Below are 15896 nucleotides of genomic sequence, written 5' to 3' on the forward strand. Positions count from 1 at the left end.
GGATTCATTCTGCTTTTGATTACAAAGGTGCAAATCCTCTGTTTTAATGAGATGAAATGTTGTAATGGAAAGCCAAGCACGATACATATTATTTGTAAGACTTTCCTTAGATTTTTATGGGCTTTCTCTTTTGTCACCTAGAATTCATAAAATGCTTCAGGCCAAAATCCTTCCTGTTACTTTAACGATTTTTATATTTTTCTAGCTGGAAAGTTACAATGGAGAAGGCAAAATTATCTTGGTTATATGCACATTCATTTAAGAAAGAAACACAAAATGTATTGTACCTCAGGGGAAAAAGCCACAAGACTACTGTAATGCTAAGGTTGTGAAATCACTCATTTTTAAGTAAGGAAATGCATAGTTTAAATTTTCACCTTATTTTTTTTCCTTATCATCATTCCTTTAAAAAGTGATGTATCTTTATATTATAAATTAGTTGTCAAATAAGACAATATGTACCAGAAAACACAATGTAATTTCTTATAAATGCCTGCATGCAATGAGTTATAGCAATACATTTTTCAGATAATTTGTTTCTCAGACTCATTAAACCTGTGGGAGAAGTCAAGTTTGAATAAAAAGGTTCCATTATTTCTGAGTTATGCTTTTATAACACTTTAAACAAGATTATGTCAAGTAACCATGGTTATTTGTTTGCTATTTAAAATCAGAGAGCAGATGACAAACACTGCTCAACTTTCTCAAAAGGTGTATCTTTCTATTGAGACTAAGCATGGTACAGTTCAAATTGAAATACAAATCTTGCTTAATTTCTGGACAATAAATGGAATGGAAATAAAAATTTTATCTATTTCTAGTTTATATTACAGCATCTTAAGGAGAGCAGGATGAGCTATAGAACATTCCTCTCAGTAAATCTAAATGACACAGACAACAGAATCCAGAATCTGCCAATCTGCAAAAAAAACTCTGCAAGAATATTAATCCACAGATGTTCAACATACAACACAAGAAAAGATTAATCACACCAAATCAAGGAGAGTGGAATCATGGAGACTCTGCACAATGGAGGGAACTTTTCAAATACAAACCTAGCAAGACCCTGTGCTACCTGTCCCACCACTGCTCAGTGGTTAAATAATCCCCCCTCACACTATCCTGCCTCTCAATATTTTCCTGAGTTGCTCACATTTAGAGCATACATACACCACATGTCATAACCCATCAGCATGGTGGCATGAAAATACCAAGTATTGTTCCAGTGTTTAGGCTCTGGATGACTAAATATGATTAACTGGTTGATTGAATTTTTCAGGTGTTATAAAAATAACATGACAAACAATGAACAAAACCTATAGTGAGTTATTAGGGCACTACAGCCAATGCACATGTTTATAATAGGTGAGGCTGGGAGCTCCACTCACCAGTCTGCCTGCCCAACACTTCCAATTTGAACGTGTTTTAAGCTTCTCCAAACTTTCACTACTTGGCTCGATTTTCAGGTATCTTCCTCAGTTCAAATTCTTTTCACTGGGATGGTTGGCTGGCTTTTCAAATTGTATTTGTTCCAGCCCAACCATTCCAGCTCTTCCTGAGAGCAGGGATAATGATAGGTAATGTTTGGTCGTATAAGGCTTGCTCTTTGAAAAGGAGGTGCAAAATGTCTCTAACCCCACTACTTGGAAACAAGCGATTTGAAGTATGAAAAGAATGTGCTTGTAACTGTCCTCATTACAAGCCTTCAAAATTCAAGCTTTTGTTAGCATCACTGTTTACACAAAACTATTAAAAAGGATATACTAAGTATAGGGACATACTACAGTATAATAGGAAAAATCAATATTAAATTACTTCAAATACAGACATGCAGACTTCTTTTTAGAAGTGTTTTTTCAGTAGGATCCTTGAAATCCAAAGATGAATGGTGGTCAAGTAGTAGAGAAGGCCAATATTTTCTGGGGCCTTAATTTCAATTTTATCAGACTTCAGGAAGTATGTTGCAAATGAGAAATGGAATAACAAAGATTTAAAGGTCCTACTGTTACTTTAAACTCTGCTGGAATCATCTACTTCAGACTCAGTTCATTTGAGGAAAAATAATTTCAGAAATTTATTTATTTATTTTATAGGCCAAATAGCATTGTCTAAATGGAGCTGACTTCGGGGACTGCTGAATGCTCAGGTAATTGAATGCTCAGCAGATTGAAGCCAATGGGATCTCTGCCTCAGTCAGTGAAGTTCTTTTCAGAAAAGGCTGAGTAAGCTATGCAGTGAGACATCACACTGGACACCTTGTAGTGATAAATGCTTTGACACTAATCTTTTCATGCATAACTTTGGATCTGGATAGTCCTAATAAAACCCCATACCTCATATGAGTTAAATATATCAACTCCTGTTTGTCAAGCATTTTCATAGTGTAGTGAAGAGCACCATTAGAAGAAAAAATCCAAACCAAAACAGAAGGAAATGGGGTTTCTGACCTCAATGCAGAATTTGAATAAAGTGCAATAAATAAAACCTCAAGTCACACACTGAACAATGAAAAAAAAATGAAACATTGAAGAGCTACTCATTAACTGAGGATTTCTTTTCTCTTTAAGAAATAAAACAGATGGCTGTAGAAAAAAACTATATATATGATTCAATATTTCAGAAGTCTATCATAATTAGTGTTATTCAAAAGATTGGTCACCTGAACAGAACAAAACAAAAAAGTGGCTTGAGTTCAGTCCAAAGTCAATTTTTTGTTTATTCTTATCACCAAAATAAAAGCATTTTCCTTATAAGCCAAGCTTAGTTAAATTTTGAAACTAGTCATTACTTTGAACTTATAGTATTTTTTTTTTCAAAATGTCAAATCACATTGCTGTGTTTGCTACAAAATTTGAAAGGTATTTTTCAGCTGAAGCCATCATACGGTTTCCTTGTATACCTTTGGTTAACCTGAATTTTTCATTTTTCATATAATAAACTATTCAAGTAAACACTGAATTCACCTGTAGTCTGGGCAGGGAGCACTGTGAGGCGAAAGCTGAACAACCAACCTGAATCCTGGGTGTTGGAGCTTTAGACTCTGAAAGATGAGTGATTTGGTCTTTTAACTTAGCTTTGGATGCACAATATAGATGCAATCAACAATTCATGATAGGGGAATACTGGTTAAATGTCATGGCATTGTAATCCAGGATGTTATATTAGATAACCAGAATCAGCCTTTTCAACTTAAAAAATCTATTTATATTAGCATTTGAAATTTAGCCTAAGCATCCTGTTCACTCTCAAAATTATATATACAGATTATACAGTTATATAGTGAATTGTTGCACTTCAAAACAACAGCAGCAGATTGAGATTAATGTGATTTTAGGGAATGAAAATAGACTGCTCTGGTACAGGTCTTCCACTGAAAAATTGTATATGAAAATGGAAATGCTGGTCAAGTTAGCACATCTCCTGAAAGTTCAGTTCTTTGAGTACTGAGTTTAGGTATATTAGAAGGCAAAAATGAGAAAACTGCCATTAAGATAAATGGGTGGAGGAAGCTAAAGCAGAACAAAATGGGGGGGAAAAGAGACACCTAGAGCGAAAGATCTTCAATAGCAATTGGGAAAATCCTATCAGTCTAGAGAGAATGCAATATTCAGCTGAAAATCTCACTCTTAACTGGAGGCTGAGAATGGTAGGATATAAGGCCTGAAATACTATGAAATCAGAATAATCTGTTTTCTTTCCATACAAAGGTATTCACTTGGGGTCAAAGCTGAAACTTCCCCCTTACAATGTTGTCAGTAAATACCCCAAATATGAGAACATTTAATAAAAATTCAAAAATTATTTGTATTCTCATCAGAAACCAGGTAAGTCATCTATGCTCTAATCAATGACTGACTATTAATTTTGAGTCCTTTCCACTATCTTCAAAGTTGAGCTTAGAGATTTTGGTATTTTTGTTATATTTGGATGTTTCTTGATAGTGTGTCATATTGTGAATAACTCAATTATATGAAGAAGGCCAATACTGCAGATTGAAAAGTTGTATTTTTTAAAAAAATTGATACAAACCCTCCTAAACATTACTACCCATCTGACTTCAGTCCCTGATACCAGTCCAACAATCAATCACCAGGGGCATTGGACACCCATAATTAGATTATAAAATCATAACTATAGTCATTTTACGTCTGCTTGCATAATTACATCAGCATGCTAATATCCTTTTAATGGTCTCTAATGATGTAACAAGAAATAATGGAATTTATTTGACAGCTACATAACCATTAACAAAACATATTAAGCATAACTATTACTTCCATAAAGATTCAGGCTATATCCAAAAGTGACAACTAACATGTTGGATCTTTTTTTCAACGCTGAAATATTTCTAATTATGAATTCCCTAAATCTATTCCCACTCATCTGCTTCACAGGGCGAGCAAAGTTTATGTCAATGCAAACTCGACAACAAATCAGCTGTAGAAATGGACTGAACGCTCTGGAAGCCAAGCCTGGGGATATCCTGTGAACTGAAGTCTATCGGTTAAAGTTGGCAGGATTGTGAACAACAAAAGATAAGATAAGCTGATTACTACCATATCCCAGCTAATCAAGACACAGGGTGTCGGTAGGAATCCATGGCAAAAGCAATTCTTCACTTACCTAACTCCAAAGCACAGGGAAAAAATTAAAATATAGGGAAGAGTGAAAGATACTTGTAGACAAAACTAACTAGAGGCAATAATTTATTAGTGAAGCAGTCCCTTTAAATATTCCTTTGTTTTTTTCAGAGAAAAGGACAATAAACTCATAACTGAGAATTTAAAGAACTTTTCTTAAAAGAACTCACCACTTGTCCTCTCTCCTCAGTTCTTACACTATTCCTATTTGATGTGATGACTTTGTCTATACTCAAATTAACCCCGTGATTCTCATTAACATGTTATTACTCCGAAATCTTTGCAATGATCTAAAATATCCAAGTCTACACTGTTACTTTCTAACCATTTGGAATTCTTGCGGGGGGAAAGGGAGAACTGAGAATTTTAGACCAAGAAAATACTCAGATCAGAGTTAAAGCAGGTTAGTATGAGAAATTCCCACACCTTTTATAAATCTCTTACTCCAGGCTGACTGATAGTTTTTTTCTACATAACTTCCCCGTTTTTACAAAAAAATGAACCTTTAAGAAAAAGAACAGTTTTAGTTTCCAGTGAAATAAAGTGATATAAATCACTCATGATGCCTTAGCCCAAGTAAAAAGCATAGTTCCTGAGAAATATTCTCACACTTTGATATGTCAGTGGTGGCTATGACATGACATCAGGTTTTTCCTGAAACCCCTCTCCATGAAGCCACTGAGAAGCTAGCCAGAGTACTCAAATTCATACTGTTTTCCACTGATAGTGGAACAGTGGCAAGAAAATAACAAATCCAAAAAGTGTTACCTCTTTTCTTGGCAAGGCCATTGTCTAAAGCCTCCACTACTGCCTTATCTACTGCTCAGCGCCACCTTCCTTTAGTACTTTATGGGTTTAACCTGAGTCAAATCATCTCATTCTCATGAACAAAGAAAATTTATTACGGATGAATTCTTCACTAATTTGCAATTTAGGATAACCCTTCACAGATTTATAGATCTATAGGCAAAGACTGATAAAAACATTGTATGGATAGAAATAATGCTCAGTCCTGTTTGGAGTTCCTGTAATTCATAACACACTTTTAAGGTACTGACCATTCAAGTATTTTCATTACAGTCATGTGAATGCATATAATAGATGCAAAATAACCAGCTAATTCTGCACATTAAAAGAAAGGTCCATCATATCTGGCTACACCACTGGAGGGATATTTTTCAATAGAGAATGAATCTACAGCTTATCAACTGCAATGTGTTGTGATTTATCAAATGATAAAAAATAACCAAAAGGCTTTATACTAACAATTAGAAAGGTAGGTGAAAGTGCTCTTGTACTGTAAATGAATGAAGTTAATGAAGCCAAACCCACTGATTCCAGCAGAGAAATTGTTCCATGGGATTTGTTCTTTAAATGTGCAGTAGACTTTATCTGCTAGTGTTCAAAGTCAAGGAAGCAAATTCTCTTTACAAGAAAGGTAATAGAGTATCATATATTTTTTTTCCATTTAAAACTTGGTATTAATAAAAAATGTATTTCATTAAATACAACCAAAAGACATTGATCAAAACAAACAAAATATTGGAATATTTTTCTTCTCAATAACTAAAGCCAATATGCTTGGTACTTTCCAGGTTTCTGAAAGGATTTTCTCACCAGAATTCCATTTCTCCATACATACACAGTAACATAAGGGGTAGAATTTTTGTTTTACAATCAAGAATAAACACTTCCACTAAAGATGAAACATCATCAGACTATGACTTAAAACATAGTATTAAACAACGAATTACATTCTGTAAATGAAGATTAAACAGTAGCTGATGGAAGCACAGGTGAAGCTGAGAAAGATGGTGCATTTCAGCAACCCAACTCATGGGCCAAGGCAAGTGGCCCATAACCTTCCGAAACACAGGAGCTGGATGCTACCCAGATATCAGTTTCTTTCTGTGTGCCCAAGATGTGACTTCTTTCCTCAAAACCCTCCCACAGCTAACCCTTCTTTTCAATTACTTTCATATCAAAATACTTCTGTTTCATAAAGAGAGGATGAAGTTTTGTGAGGTAAATGTTTCTTCTAAAATACCTTCAGAAAATCCTTAATCTTTACTGGACAAGGTAGCTCATAACCTCCTAGTTCATGAGATTACATGTAGAGCATTCATCAGTATGAATCATAGGAGGAACACCAGTCCTCAGCATAGCTGAACTCCCTGTGATTTGTTAAATAAGTAACTGACCAAGAAGCATGACCTAGTGTGCCATGTGCCAGACCCTAAGCCAGGCACCCAAATTCTTATCCACTGATGTCATTTTCCCCCCTGTCAATGCTGGGTACAATGACCCTTCAGAAGACTTTCCTTACCTATAAACTGTTAAATAAGATTGGTAATATTTGTATAGCACTTGGAACAGATTATTTTTCCCTATGGAAGCAGAAAACAATTTTATTCTTTACAATTTTTTCGAAATAATTTGCTCTTGTGTGTAGGTAATGTTACAAAGATCATCACTATATTCCTTTTTCCCTCTTGCCGACTCTCTTTTTTAATTTTGACATTAAAGAGCAGATATTTCCTTGTAAGACAAACTATTCAAAAATAATGAGACATCCAATAAAATAAAAAAGGGGAAAATCCCATGTACATACTTGACATCATCGAAGACACTCATCTGCAGCTTCAGGAGATCTGCCACTTCCTTTATTAACTCCAAGCCCTTTTCCACACTCAGGGGGCTGTTGAAAGGGAGCAAGAAAACAGAGCTTAAAAAAATGGAACTCATCAATACTTGAGAGGCTAAAGGTCCCAGAAGAGTTATCACCTTGGCCTCTTTGAGTCTGAAAGCCACCACTAACTGTATTCCTGTCACATAGTGATCGTGATATCAAGGGAATTGGGATCAGGTGCTTCTTCAGGCATGATGAATCACCTGAATTTTCCAGCAATAAGACAAACAATAAGGTGCAAATGGAATTGTTAGGAAGTGTAATGGGCCCATGATGCAGCAACCAGTTCATCTCAGTCCTCAATAAAAAATGTAATAAAGTAAAAGGACAGAAAGAAAGAAAAGGATTGACGAGACAAGGAGGGAAACAAACAATGAAAGTCAAATTGAAGGCTCGGTATCAAATGGACAAGTGAAAAGCATATTTTTAAATTCATTAGATTTTAAAATGAATCTTTGCCCAGTGAAAGGATACAAAATTATTATGGATTTGAAAGTAAACAATGGAGCAAGGCACACAGTCCAGAGGACACTGATTAGATACATAGGATTTAGCTTGGTGTGTGCATACACTGCTGACAGAACCCCCTTTAAATCTTTTTAACCTTTGTCAATGCCACATTTACATTTTTTAATTTAGAAAACAGGTTGCAATCAAGCCTAACACAAGACGACTGCTATCATTTTAAAAAGCACTTATCTAGATGCAAAATTTATATTTGCAAAAATTTCAGGTTATTAGAGTTGGTACAACTCTAAAGATGTATTAAGAACATTCCATCCCTAATATACAGATCATACCTTGCTTAGTTAATAGCATTAAGAAAGTAAAAAGATGCGGAAATTATATGTCCAGTGAAAACAACAGAGACAACATTCTCAGTCTAAATTGTGATCACAGATTTATTTTCAACATTGTTAAAGCCCCAAAGACCATAAAATTATACCATACAAGTTTATCTAACTTATGCCACAGTAAAGCAGAAACAACTTTGCTGAGATTAACCCAGGGAAAAAAAAGGTTCTGTATTTTTTCCTTCAAGGATTTATAAGTAGGAGAAGAAGGTGTCCAAAAAAATCATGTAGTATTAGACACAATCTTTTCAACTGAACTAAGGGAAAAAGATTTTTTCAAAGCTTTTTTTGAAGGTCACTCTGCCTCACAGGTAAGTTTTTTAATCTAATTTTACATCTAATTTTACATCATGGTAATCACTGCCACCATTTTATTTATTGTCTGCAATGAACACTGGGGGTTTTGGGTTTTGTTTTTGCTTGGTTCTTTTTTTTTTTTTTTTTTTGCACTGGGTTCTGCATGCGCTGCCCTAAGGGCACCTCTATTTAAATAATGGGATATCTCATGTGGATCTTGGTTAGGATGGAATTGCTCAGCCTCCCTCCATGCTGCTAGCCCAAAATGCTCAAGAGACCTCCTGTCACACAACCAGAGGTAGCCCCTCAAGGCACCAGATAAATATAGAGTTTTTCTAGATGTCTAAGACTGAAATATTCTTGTGTGAAAGTAACAAAGGAATCTGATTGATTGTGTAAGGAAAAAAACGTACTATAGATTATACATAAAACTGTTATATTTCAGGGACTGACAGTGGAGAGCAACGTGATTATTCCCATCACTATGAAAGCAGATTGTCATAGTTACTCTGGGGTTTAGGTGTTAATTAAATCTTTTCTCCCAAAGATGTTGGCTTAAATTTTATGGAAATGATTGGTGTCAGCAAGTGGGCTTTTAATGTAATAGCAAGTCTGATGCAGGCAAAGGCTGCTGTGTACATTGGTGCTGCTTTTTTATCAAGGGAGCCTCACTTGTAAAGCTCAACCTCCTGCTCCTGGCTTACCCCTCCCTACTCCCCTGAAAAAGCGTTCACCAGCTTCAAAAACAAGATATGCTGCAACAAGCCAATGCAGCAGCAGTAAATGGGGGGTGTAATCAGAGCATTTGAATGCTACAAACCAGCAATAATGCTGGAGGGGAAATGGGAGAGAAAATGGTGCAGGAAGGCCATTGTTTTGCAAGCCTGAGCATGCAAGAGTAGTCTTAGCAACTCTTGCACAATATCAAACTCAAACGCAGAGGTTCACAAACTCACAAACACTTTTATAGGCTAAGAAATTGTCATTTGTAATAGCACAGAAAAGCTGCAGGACGAGTATTCTTTGGTACCAGTGCTGTTACTGATCCCACAGTCATGTTTGAGGATTCCCATTAGAATTATTACAATCACGGTATTTTCCAATGCAATTTTCCCAACTTCTCAACACTGAGACAATCTAGTACTGTTCATTGCAGTTCTATGACAGCTGTGCTGCAGGAGAGTAGAATATTTAAAACCTTTCTCTAAGAATGCCAGGCCATGATTTTCCACACTCAATTAATGCTTTGCTTTTGTTTAGTGTTTAATTTTGCTCAGTGTTGCATGGTTTGTACAGTGATTGCCTTTAGCTTTGTTTACATGGAGAGAAGCACGCCATTTCCACCAGCACTGTGCTATGCAAACTGACCTTCCTTGCAACAGCACCCTTCACCCACATCAACCATCTGATTTCAGGCTTTTACAAGGAGAATGCAGAAGACAATCTTTCAAATATCACCTATTCTCCTGCTCGTGGCCCTCTCACTCACCCTCAGTGCAGGCATTCAATACTTGTAGAACAGATTATATTTGTGATCTTTCACATACTATGCTTAGTTTTCAGCCTGTTTGATTCAGTTTCTGTATTAGGGAGTGGGGTTTTTCTCATAAATATGTTTCCTTTGCTGATTGTGAGGGTTCAAGAACTACGGAATTAATTCAACGAGAAGTTTTAGATAAACCAAGAAAGAAAGACAAAAAATAAGTGTTCAGATAAGGAACAAATAGTGAGATACTTCAGATAGAAGTTGTAACAGTAGAAAGAAGACTCTTTAGACAACCCTGACAACTGAACTGTTTTATCAAGGCCAAAGACTGGGAGAAAAGTTCTGGACAGGGCTCACACCACTTCATCTGAACTGTCAAGATGGTCATTTCAGTTCCCAGTAGCGGAACTGGGAACTCCTTTGGTGCTGAGCTTTGCTGGCACTCTGAGCAGCACAGCACAGAGTCCCTGGGCTGTGGCCCCTCACATTCCAGCACCAACACAGGGCCAACTCATATGCTTTTTCTTCCAGGAGTCTGTGATAAGGCATTTCAGTACCCCAGTAGCAGTGAATCCTTAAAAGAGAAATCACAGTTTACATAGGCCTCAGAGATATAAAACATGAGCTGGAAAAAAAAAACGCAGCAAAAGGCCCTCCCATGGATGCTATTTATGTTTTCCAAATTCTCTTGAGGCTGGCTAACCCTTTCTATGTCAAAGAAAACTAATGGTTTCTGCAGTGCCTTTAAGAGCCCTGCTTGATGGGCACTAGAACAGGCTCCCCAGGGAAGTGGTCACAGCACTCTCGGCAGAGTTCAAGAAGTGTTTGGACAATACATTTGGGCACGTGGTGTGATTTTTGGGGTGTTCTGTGCAGGGGCAGGAGATGGACTTCAGTGATCCCTATGGGTTCCTTCCCACTCAGGATATTCTATGATTCTATGATTTTACCACTGCTTTGTTTGATTGCCTTGAAGGTTTCTGATCACATTTGATCTAGATTTTGGCCTTAGGAAGAGTCAGCTGCTGGACAGCAGAGCACATTTTGCAGATGTTATAGATGTTGACAGCTGAGATCCTGAGACAGTGCTTACTTTGGGTTTCCTACCTTTGCTCTCATTCCATTTGCTGTAGATTGCTCTTTTGCACCTTCTTTCAAGGTAACTGTAATAATAGCAGCTAAAAGAAAATGTGATACTTCTCCCTGTTTAAAATAATTCTTTTGAGGTCCTTTTAAGGTTTCCATCTCCAGTTCTCTTGGAAGATGAAAAGAGAATCAGAAAGTACATAAAATTCATGTATAATGAACTTCCTTCCATTGCTTTATCTTCTAATGCCATCTCTATCTGTGAGTGCTACCCTAATTACTATTTTTTTAGTTGACAGATTCAGACCCTACTGAACCAGTAGCAGAACTCTGTCTCACTCAGATGCCAATCTTTATCTCATATTATTGGTAGAATATACTTTGACACATTAATGACAATGAATAAATAAATGGGGAATGAAATATAAGTACCTCCTCTGGGATTTATAAAGATAGATATAGTTTTAAAGTCTGTCAGAGTGTCATCTGCAAAATATTTCACTACTGCTTTCGTTTGATCTCATTTTTCAGGGTATGGTTCTTGCACTGTTATATCTCCTAGAGAATATGGCTTATATCCCTGCTAATAACAGCCAATATTATATGGTAGTACTATATTATCCCTTCTGATGAAATGACTCCCCAGCTCAGTACAAGACTCTGATGTCATGATTTAACATCATGGCATAACCATGAAAACTTCTGTATCCAGTTTAATCATGTCAAAAATAAATCATCCAGTTCAGATCTACTTGTTTGACCTAAAATAATCCTGAGCCAATCAGCTCCCTATAACTTCATCAGTTTTGTCTAACACACAAAAAATACCCAAAAATCAAGAAAGGCAGGATCTATGCCATAAAAGCTGTTTTATTTAGAGGCAAATCTGAAATGAAAGCTTAACTTTAATGTGAGCTGTTGAGCACTTCTGAAAATTAGTGCAATCCATTTAAATGCTCAGGAGTGGATTTGGAAGCCCAACTTTATGTAATTGTCAAAGTGTTTCCACAAAGTGTACTGGACATTGAATACAAGAAAATTAGATTGTCTGGTGAAAATAAGATTTTGTATCTTCCAATGTCTAGGTCCCTCCCAGTGAGGAAGCTGAAAACAGAAATATTTTAAGGAACAATCCACTTACAGAAGTAATTTAAATAATAGAGCACTGAATAATAATCTTCCTCTGCTACTGGCTATTAAGATTTAACTTTTCAATTCATAAGAAAAATGCAGTGATGAGAAGTCATTTCTAAAATCTGCTCCCAGAAAGTTGGCATAACTTAGAACAATCCCATTAAGTGAATTTCTCCTTAGCTCCTACTACAAAATATGCAGTAATGCTAGCCATTTTTTTAAATCTGTCTATACAATCCCACTATCTTCAGTGGTTTTATACACAAGTGAGAGAATATCTGTAGCTGAACAAATTATTAATGAGGAACATAATATGTCTTCATCTGGGAGAGGTCTATGAAGTTACCCTGGTCAAGACATCTTCCTGACCCCCAATTCCACACTCCATCGAAGGAAGGCAATAACCCCAACTTTCCTTGTCAGGTGCCTGGTACTGTTATATAAGAGACTGTTCTTATTTGATTTGCATCCATTCTGGATCTAAGACAAGAAAGACCAGCACTATTGGCTCTATATATCACTCCCTACTAAATATGGAGATGTTGTAGTAGCAAATACTATGCAGCCTGAAAATTAACTTCTAGTAAAAACTTTGCTCATTCCCCTATCAAAAATTTTGTTCCGAACTATCGTAGCACAGGGGCTCTGACTGGTTTTAGAGCACATCTTTCTGATTTTAGAGCATATTTGGAGCACCCTGATCCAGGTGAAGTTAACTTCTGTCTCACTGGTGACTTAGGAGTCTTGCTAAAGGCCTGCTGTGGGCAAATAGAGTAGGAGGCCACAGAGTCTTATGCACCAGACTTGCTTCATGAACGGCCAGTTAGACCACTTCAACACAAGAGTAGTGCTGAATATTGGATGCGGATCTCCAGACCAGTTCAGCTTCATGCTACAGTCATCTGAACAATATTACAAATGGATTCCACGTTTTCAAGAAATTCCCAGGATAAACTACAAATCTGATGAGTGAGAACAAACATTTTGAATAATGGCCTATTTTTTGACCTGGACCTAATGATTTATGCATTCAAGGCTCAAAGTTTCCCCTTCTGGTTAAAGAACAAAAAGGAAACATGTAAATGAAGGCACAGGGGGAGTTCTGTGGGGAGCGACACTGGCAGCATGGCCAGCTCTGCATGCTGAGCTAAATGGAGCTCAAACTCTAATATGAGCCAGTGGGCAATGTCAAAGGGAACAACAGGAAAAACAGAAGTAAACAATGATGAAAACTATATGTTCTGTATTTCCCAACATGCCTGTCAAAACAATCCCATAAATTGAACCATTTTGGTAGCAAGAAATCTGATGCAGTTATACAGATGGCTTGATTGCTGGTGTTTGCCAAGCCTGCTCTCAGCCCAAGGAGAACAACATGCAGTTCAATGTTATGCTGAGGTTATGTCAGTCTCACAAGCAGTTTCTCTCACTTGCTTTTCCTCCTCCCAATTGCCAAGTGCCTTTGGTAACCCACTTACTGAACTCTGAAATGCTCCCTTAGTGCCATCATTCAAATTATGTATTGTCTTTACTAGACTGTACCTAGTGCCCTTCCAATACTCTGTTTAGCAATTGTAATGCAGCACTATAATGGACATCCAGTCAGCCCTGTCAGATTAGTTCAATTGAATCATTTTCTGCAAAAATGAAGAATAATATACAGTACAGAAATGGGCCTGACATTGGGAATTGCACTCTTTAAACCTAAATGTCAGTCTAATCCCCAGTAAAATCTTAAGTAAGGTAGGGTTCAATCCACCTAGAATTTGCTTAGATCAGAACCCACGCAATGAAGGCCCGTTTGCCCATTTTCAAGAGTGATGAGCACTACAATAAAATTGCAAGGCATTTCTCTGCAGAATGAAAGTTGCCTGAATGCTTAACTACAGTATCCTCCCAGCAGTATCAGTAAGTGTATTTTCTGGGGAGGAAAATACCACTCACACCCAGCCTCTTTTGCTGTCCAAATTCAAGCACAGTGGCATCGCCACTCTGTTTATCTCCCCTGGAGAATGTTCAAAAGTTTGGCTACACTTGAGCTCAGCTTGAATAGTATTTAATACACATCTAAATCAGAGAATGAAGCAGGGCTTAAACACAGCATTCATAACTTTTGGGGAGGAGACATTATATTCAGACTTATGTTTACTTTAAAATCACTCTCAATGCACACACACTCAAAAAACTAAGTTTGGACCAGCAGTCTTCCTTACTCCTGAGTGCTGCAAGTTAAAAGTCAGGTTCTCTTCTGTGCATTATTTATCTTTCTTTGTTGCTTTTAGGCCTGAAGATGAATCACTGGGCCATCAAGAGGATGATGGGCAGTGTTCTCTCTCATGTCTGGTACATAGAGCACTCTTTCAGGATGTGGGAGTTAAAACTACTCAGACCAACTTCAGTAAGGTCTCTTCCATCTCCTGCTTCACTTTCCAAGCCCCACAGTAATAAGCAGGAGACAGACAGAAGATCCTAGACACAGTGCCTGTCAGAGAGCACTAGACACACTGGATCCCCGAACATCCTACTTGTTTGGCATGTCTCAGTGAAACAGGGAGATGCTTTGCAGCCTGGGCTGTCTTCTGAAGTCTTCAAAGGTCCCTTCTAATAAGTGGAGGAAAGAAGGTGTCTAACCTCTGTGTGTGGGTCACCTGTCTCTCAAGGAGCTCAGTGATGTGAAATGAAGTGGATGATATCCTTGGGGAACCTGTGCAGCATCCAAAATGCCTAAATGAGGCACTCTGGCTTTCACTCTAAATTCTGAAATAACCACATTTCAGCTTTACACCTAAAAATGTGCCTTAAAGGGAAAAGATATTAAACACATGGGTAACAAGACACATATCCAAAGCTCTTGAAAACAGAACCTGAACAGATGAAACCTGTTGAAGAATTTAATTTCAGTAATCAACTTTTATTAAACAATGGGAGCTACACACAGATTATGCCCTGCAGGCCATAGTGTTGGGTTAGAATTGTAAGATTCTTTTTCATTTGGTTCCCTATCCTACAGATTCACATGTTGGCAAAAAAAAAAAAGTCTACCACAAGACCTGCCTGGATGGGTTCACCAAAGATCCATGGCTTCTTGTGGTGGTACTTTACTTTAGGAGCTAATCTGAGTTTTGATCTGAAAAACATCATTTTGTTGGTCCTGCCTGCCACTATATTTATTCCAAGTGTTTGTATTTAAGATTTTTTAACAGTCATTCTCTTTGTGGACACAAATAGAAACTTCTTTTACAGTGAAGATTTTTTTTTCAGTACTGATCTGAGAACTGTAATTCTTTTTTTTCCCTCTAGTCTTTTTAAATACTGAATTTTAAGAAAGATTAATTCCATAGTTTCAAATAATTATTTATGGAAGTTCCACCTGGCCATCTCTCAGGAATATCTTTGTTTTGATTGACATAAAATCAGCTTCCTGTCACTAGCAGAGCAACAGTCTATAACAGTATCACTTTCTTAGTATGCAGCACAGTCTCCTTAGTACTGAACATAAAAAGCTAAACCTAAAAAAAGAAAAATCAAAGTTCAGAAATATGAGTCTGGAATACCATATGGAATGCATTAGAGAGTCAAATAAGGAGTCTGTCTTTAGGATGAATAATGTTGAGGATTAGTTTTCTCTGGCTGCTAACACCATTTGGCAGCAGTATGGACATTGACTGGTGCAGGCAAAATCCCTGCTGGCAGGAAGCTGGGGGGGGGAG

The 15896-nt window shown here is 37.1% G+C and overlaps 1 protein-coding gene across 2 annotated transcripts in view; it reads right to left on the reverse strand.

Annotated features, from left to right (window-relative positions):
• The window catches only part of PTPRN2 (protein tyrosine phosphatase, receptor type N2), a 583516-nt gene that overhangs the window by 366449 nt on the left and 201171 nt on the right, over nucleotides 1-15896 (reverse strand). Inside the window, exon 10 of one of the 2 annotated variants that reach the window (XM_017728913.1) lies at nucleotides 7252-7338. The exons of the other annotated variant lie outside the window; for it this stretch is intronic. Coding sequence (XP_017584402.1) covers nucleotides 7252-7338 — 87 coding nt within the window. The remainder of the gene's footprint in view (nucleotides 1-7251; nucleotides 7339-15896) is intronic. 2 annotated transcript variants of the gene reach the window in all.

The sequence above is a fragment of the Corvus brachyrhynchos genome, unplaced genomic scaffold, assembly GCF_000691975.1.
Source record: "Corvus brachyrhynchos isolate BGI_N302 unplaced genomic scaffold, ASM69197v1 scaffold52, whole genome shotgun sequence".
Taxonomy (NCBI): Eukaryota; Metazoa; Chordata; class Aves; order Passeriformes; family Corvidae; genus Corvus; species Corvus brachyrhynchos.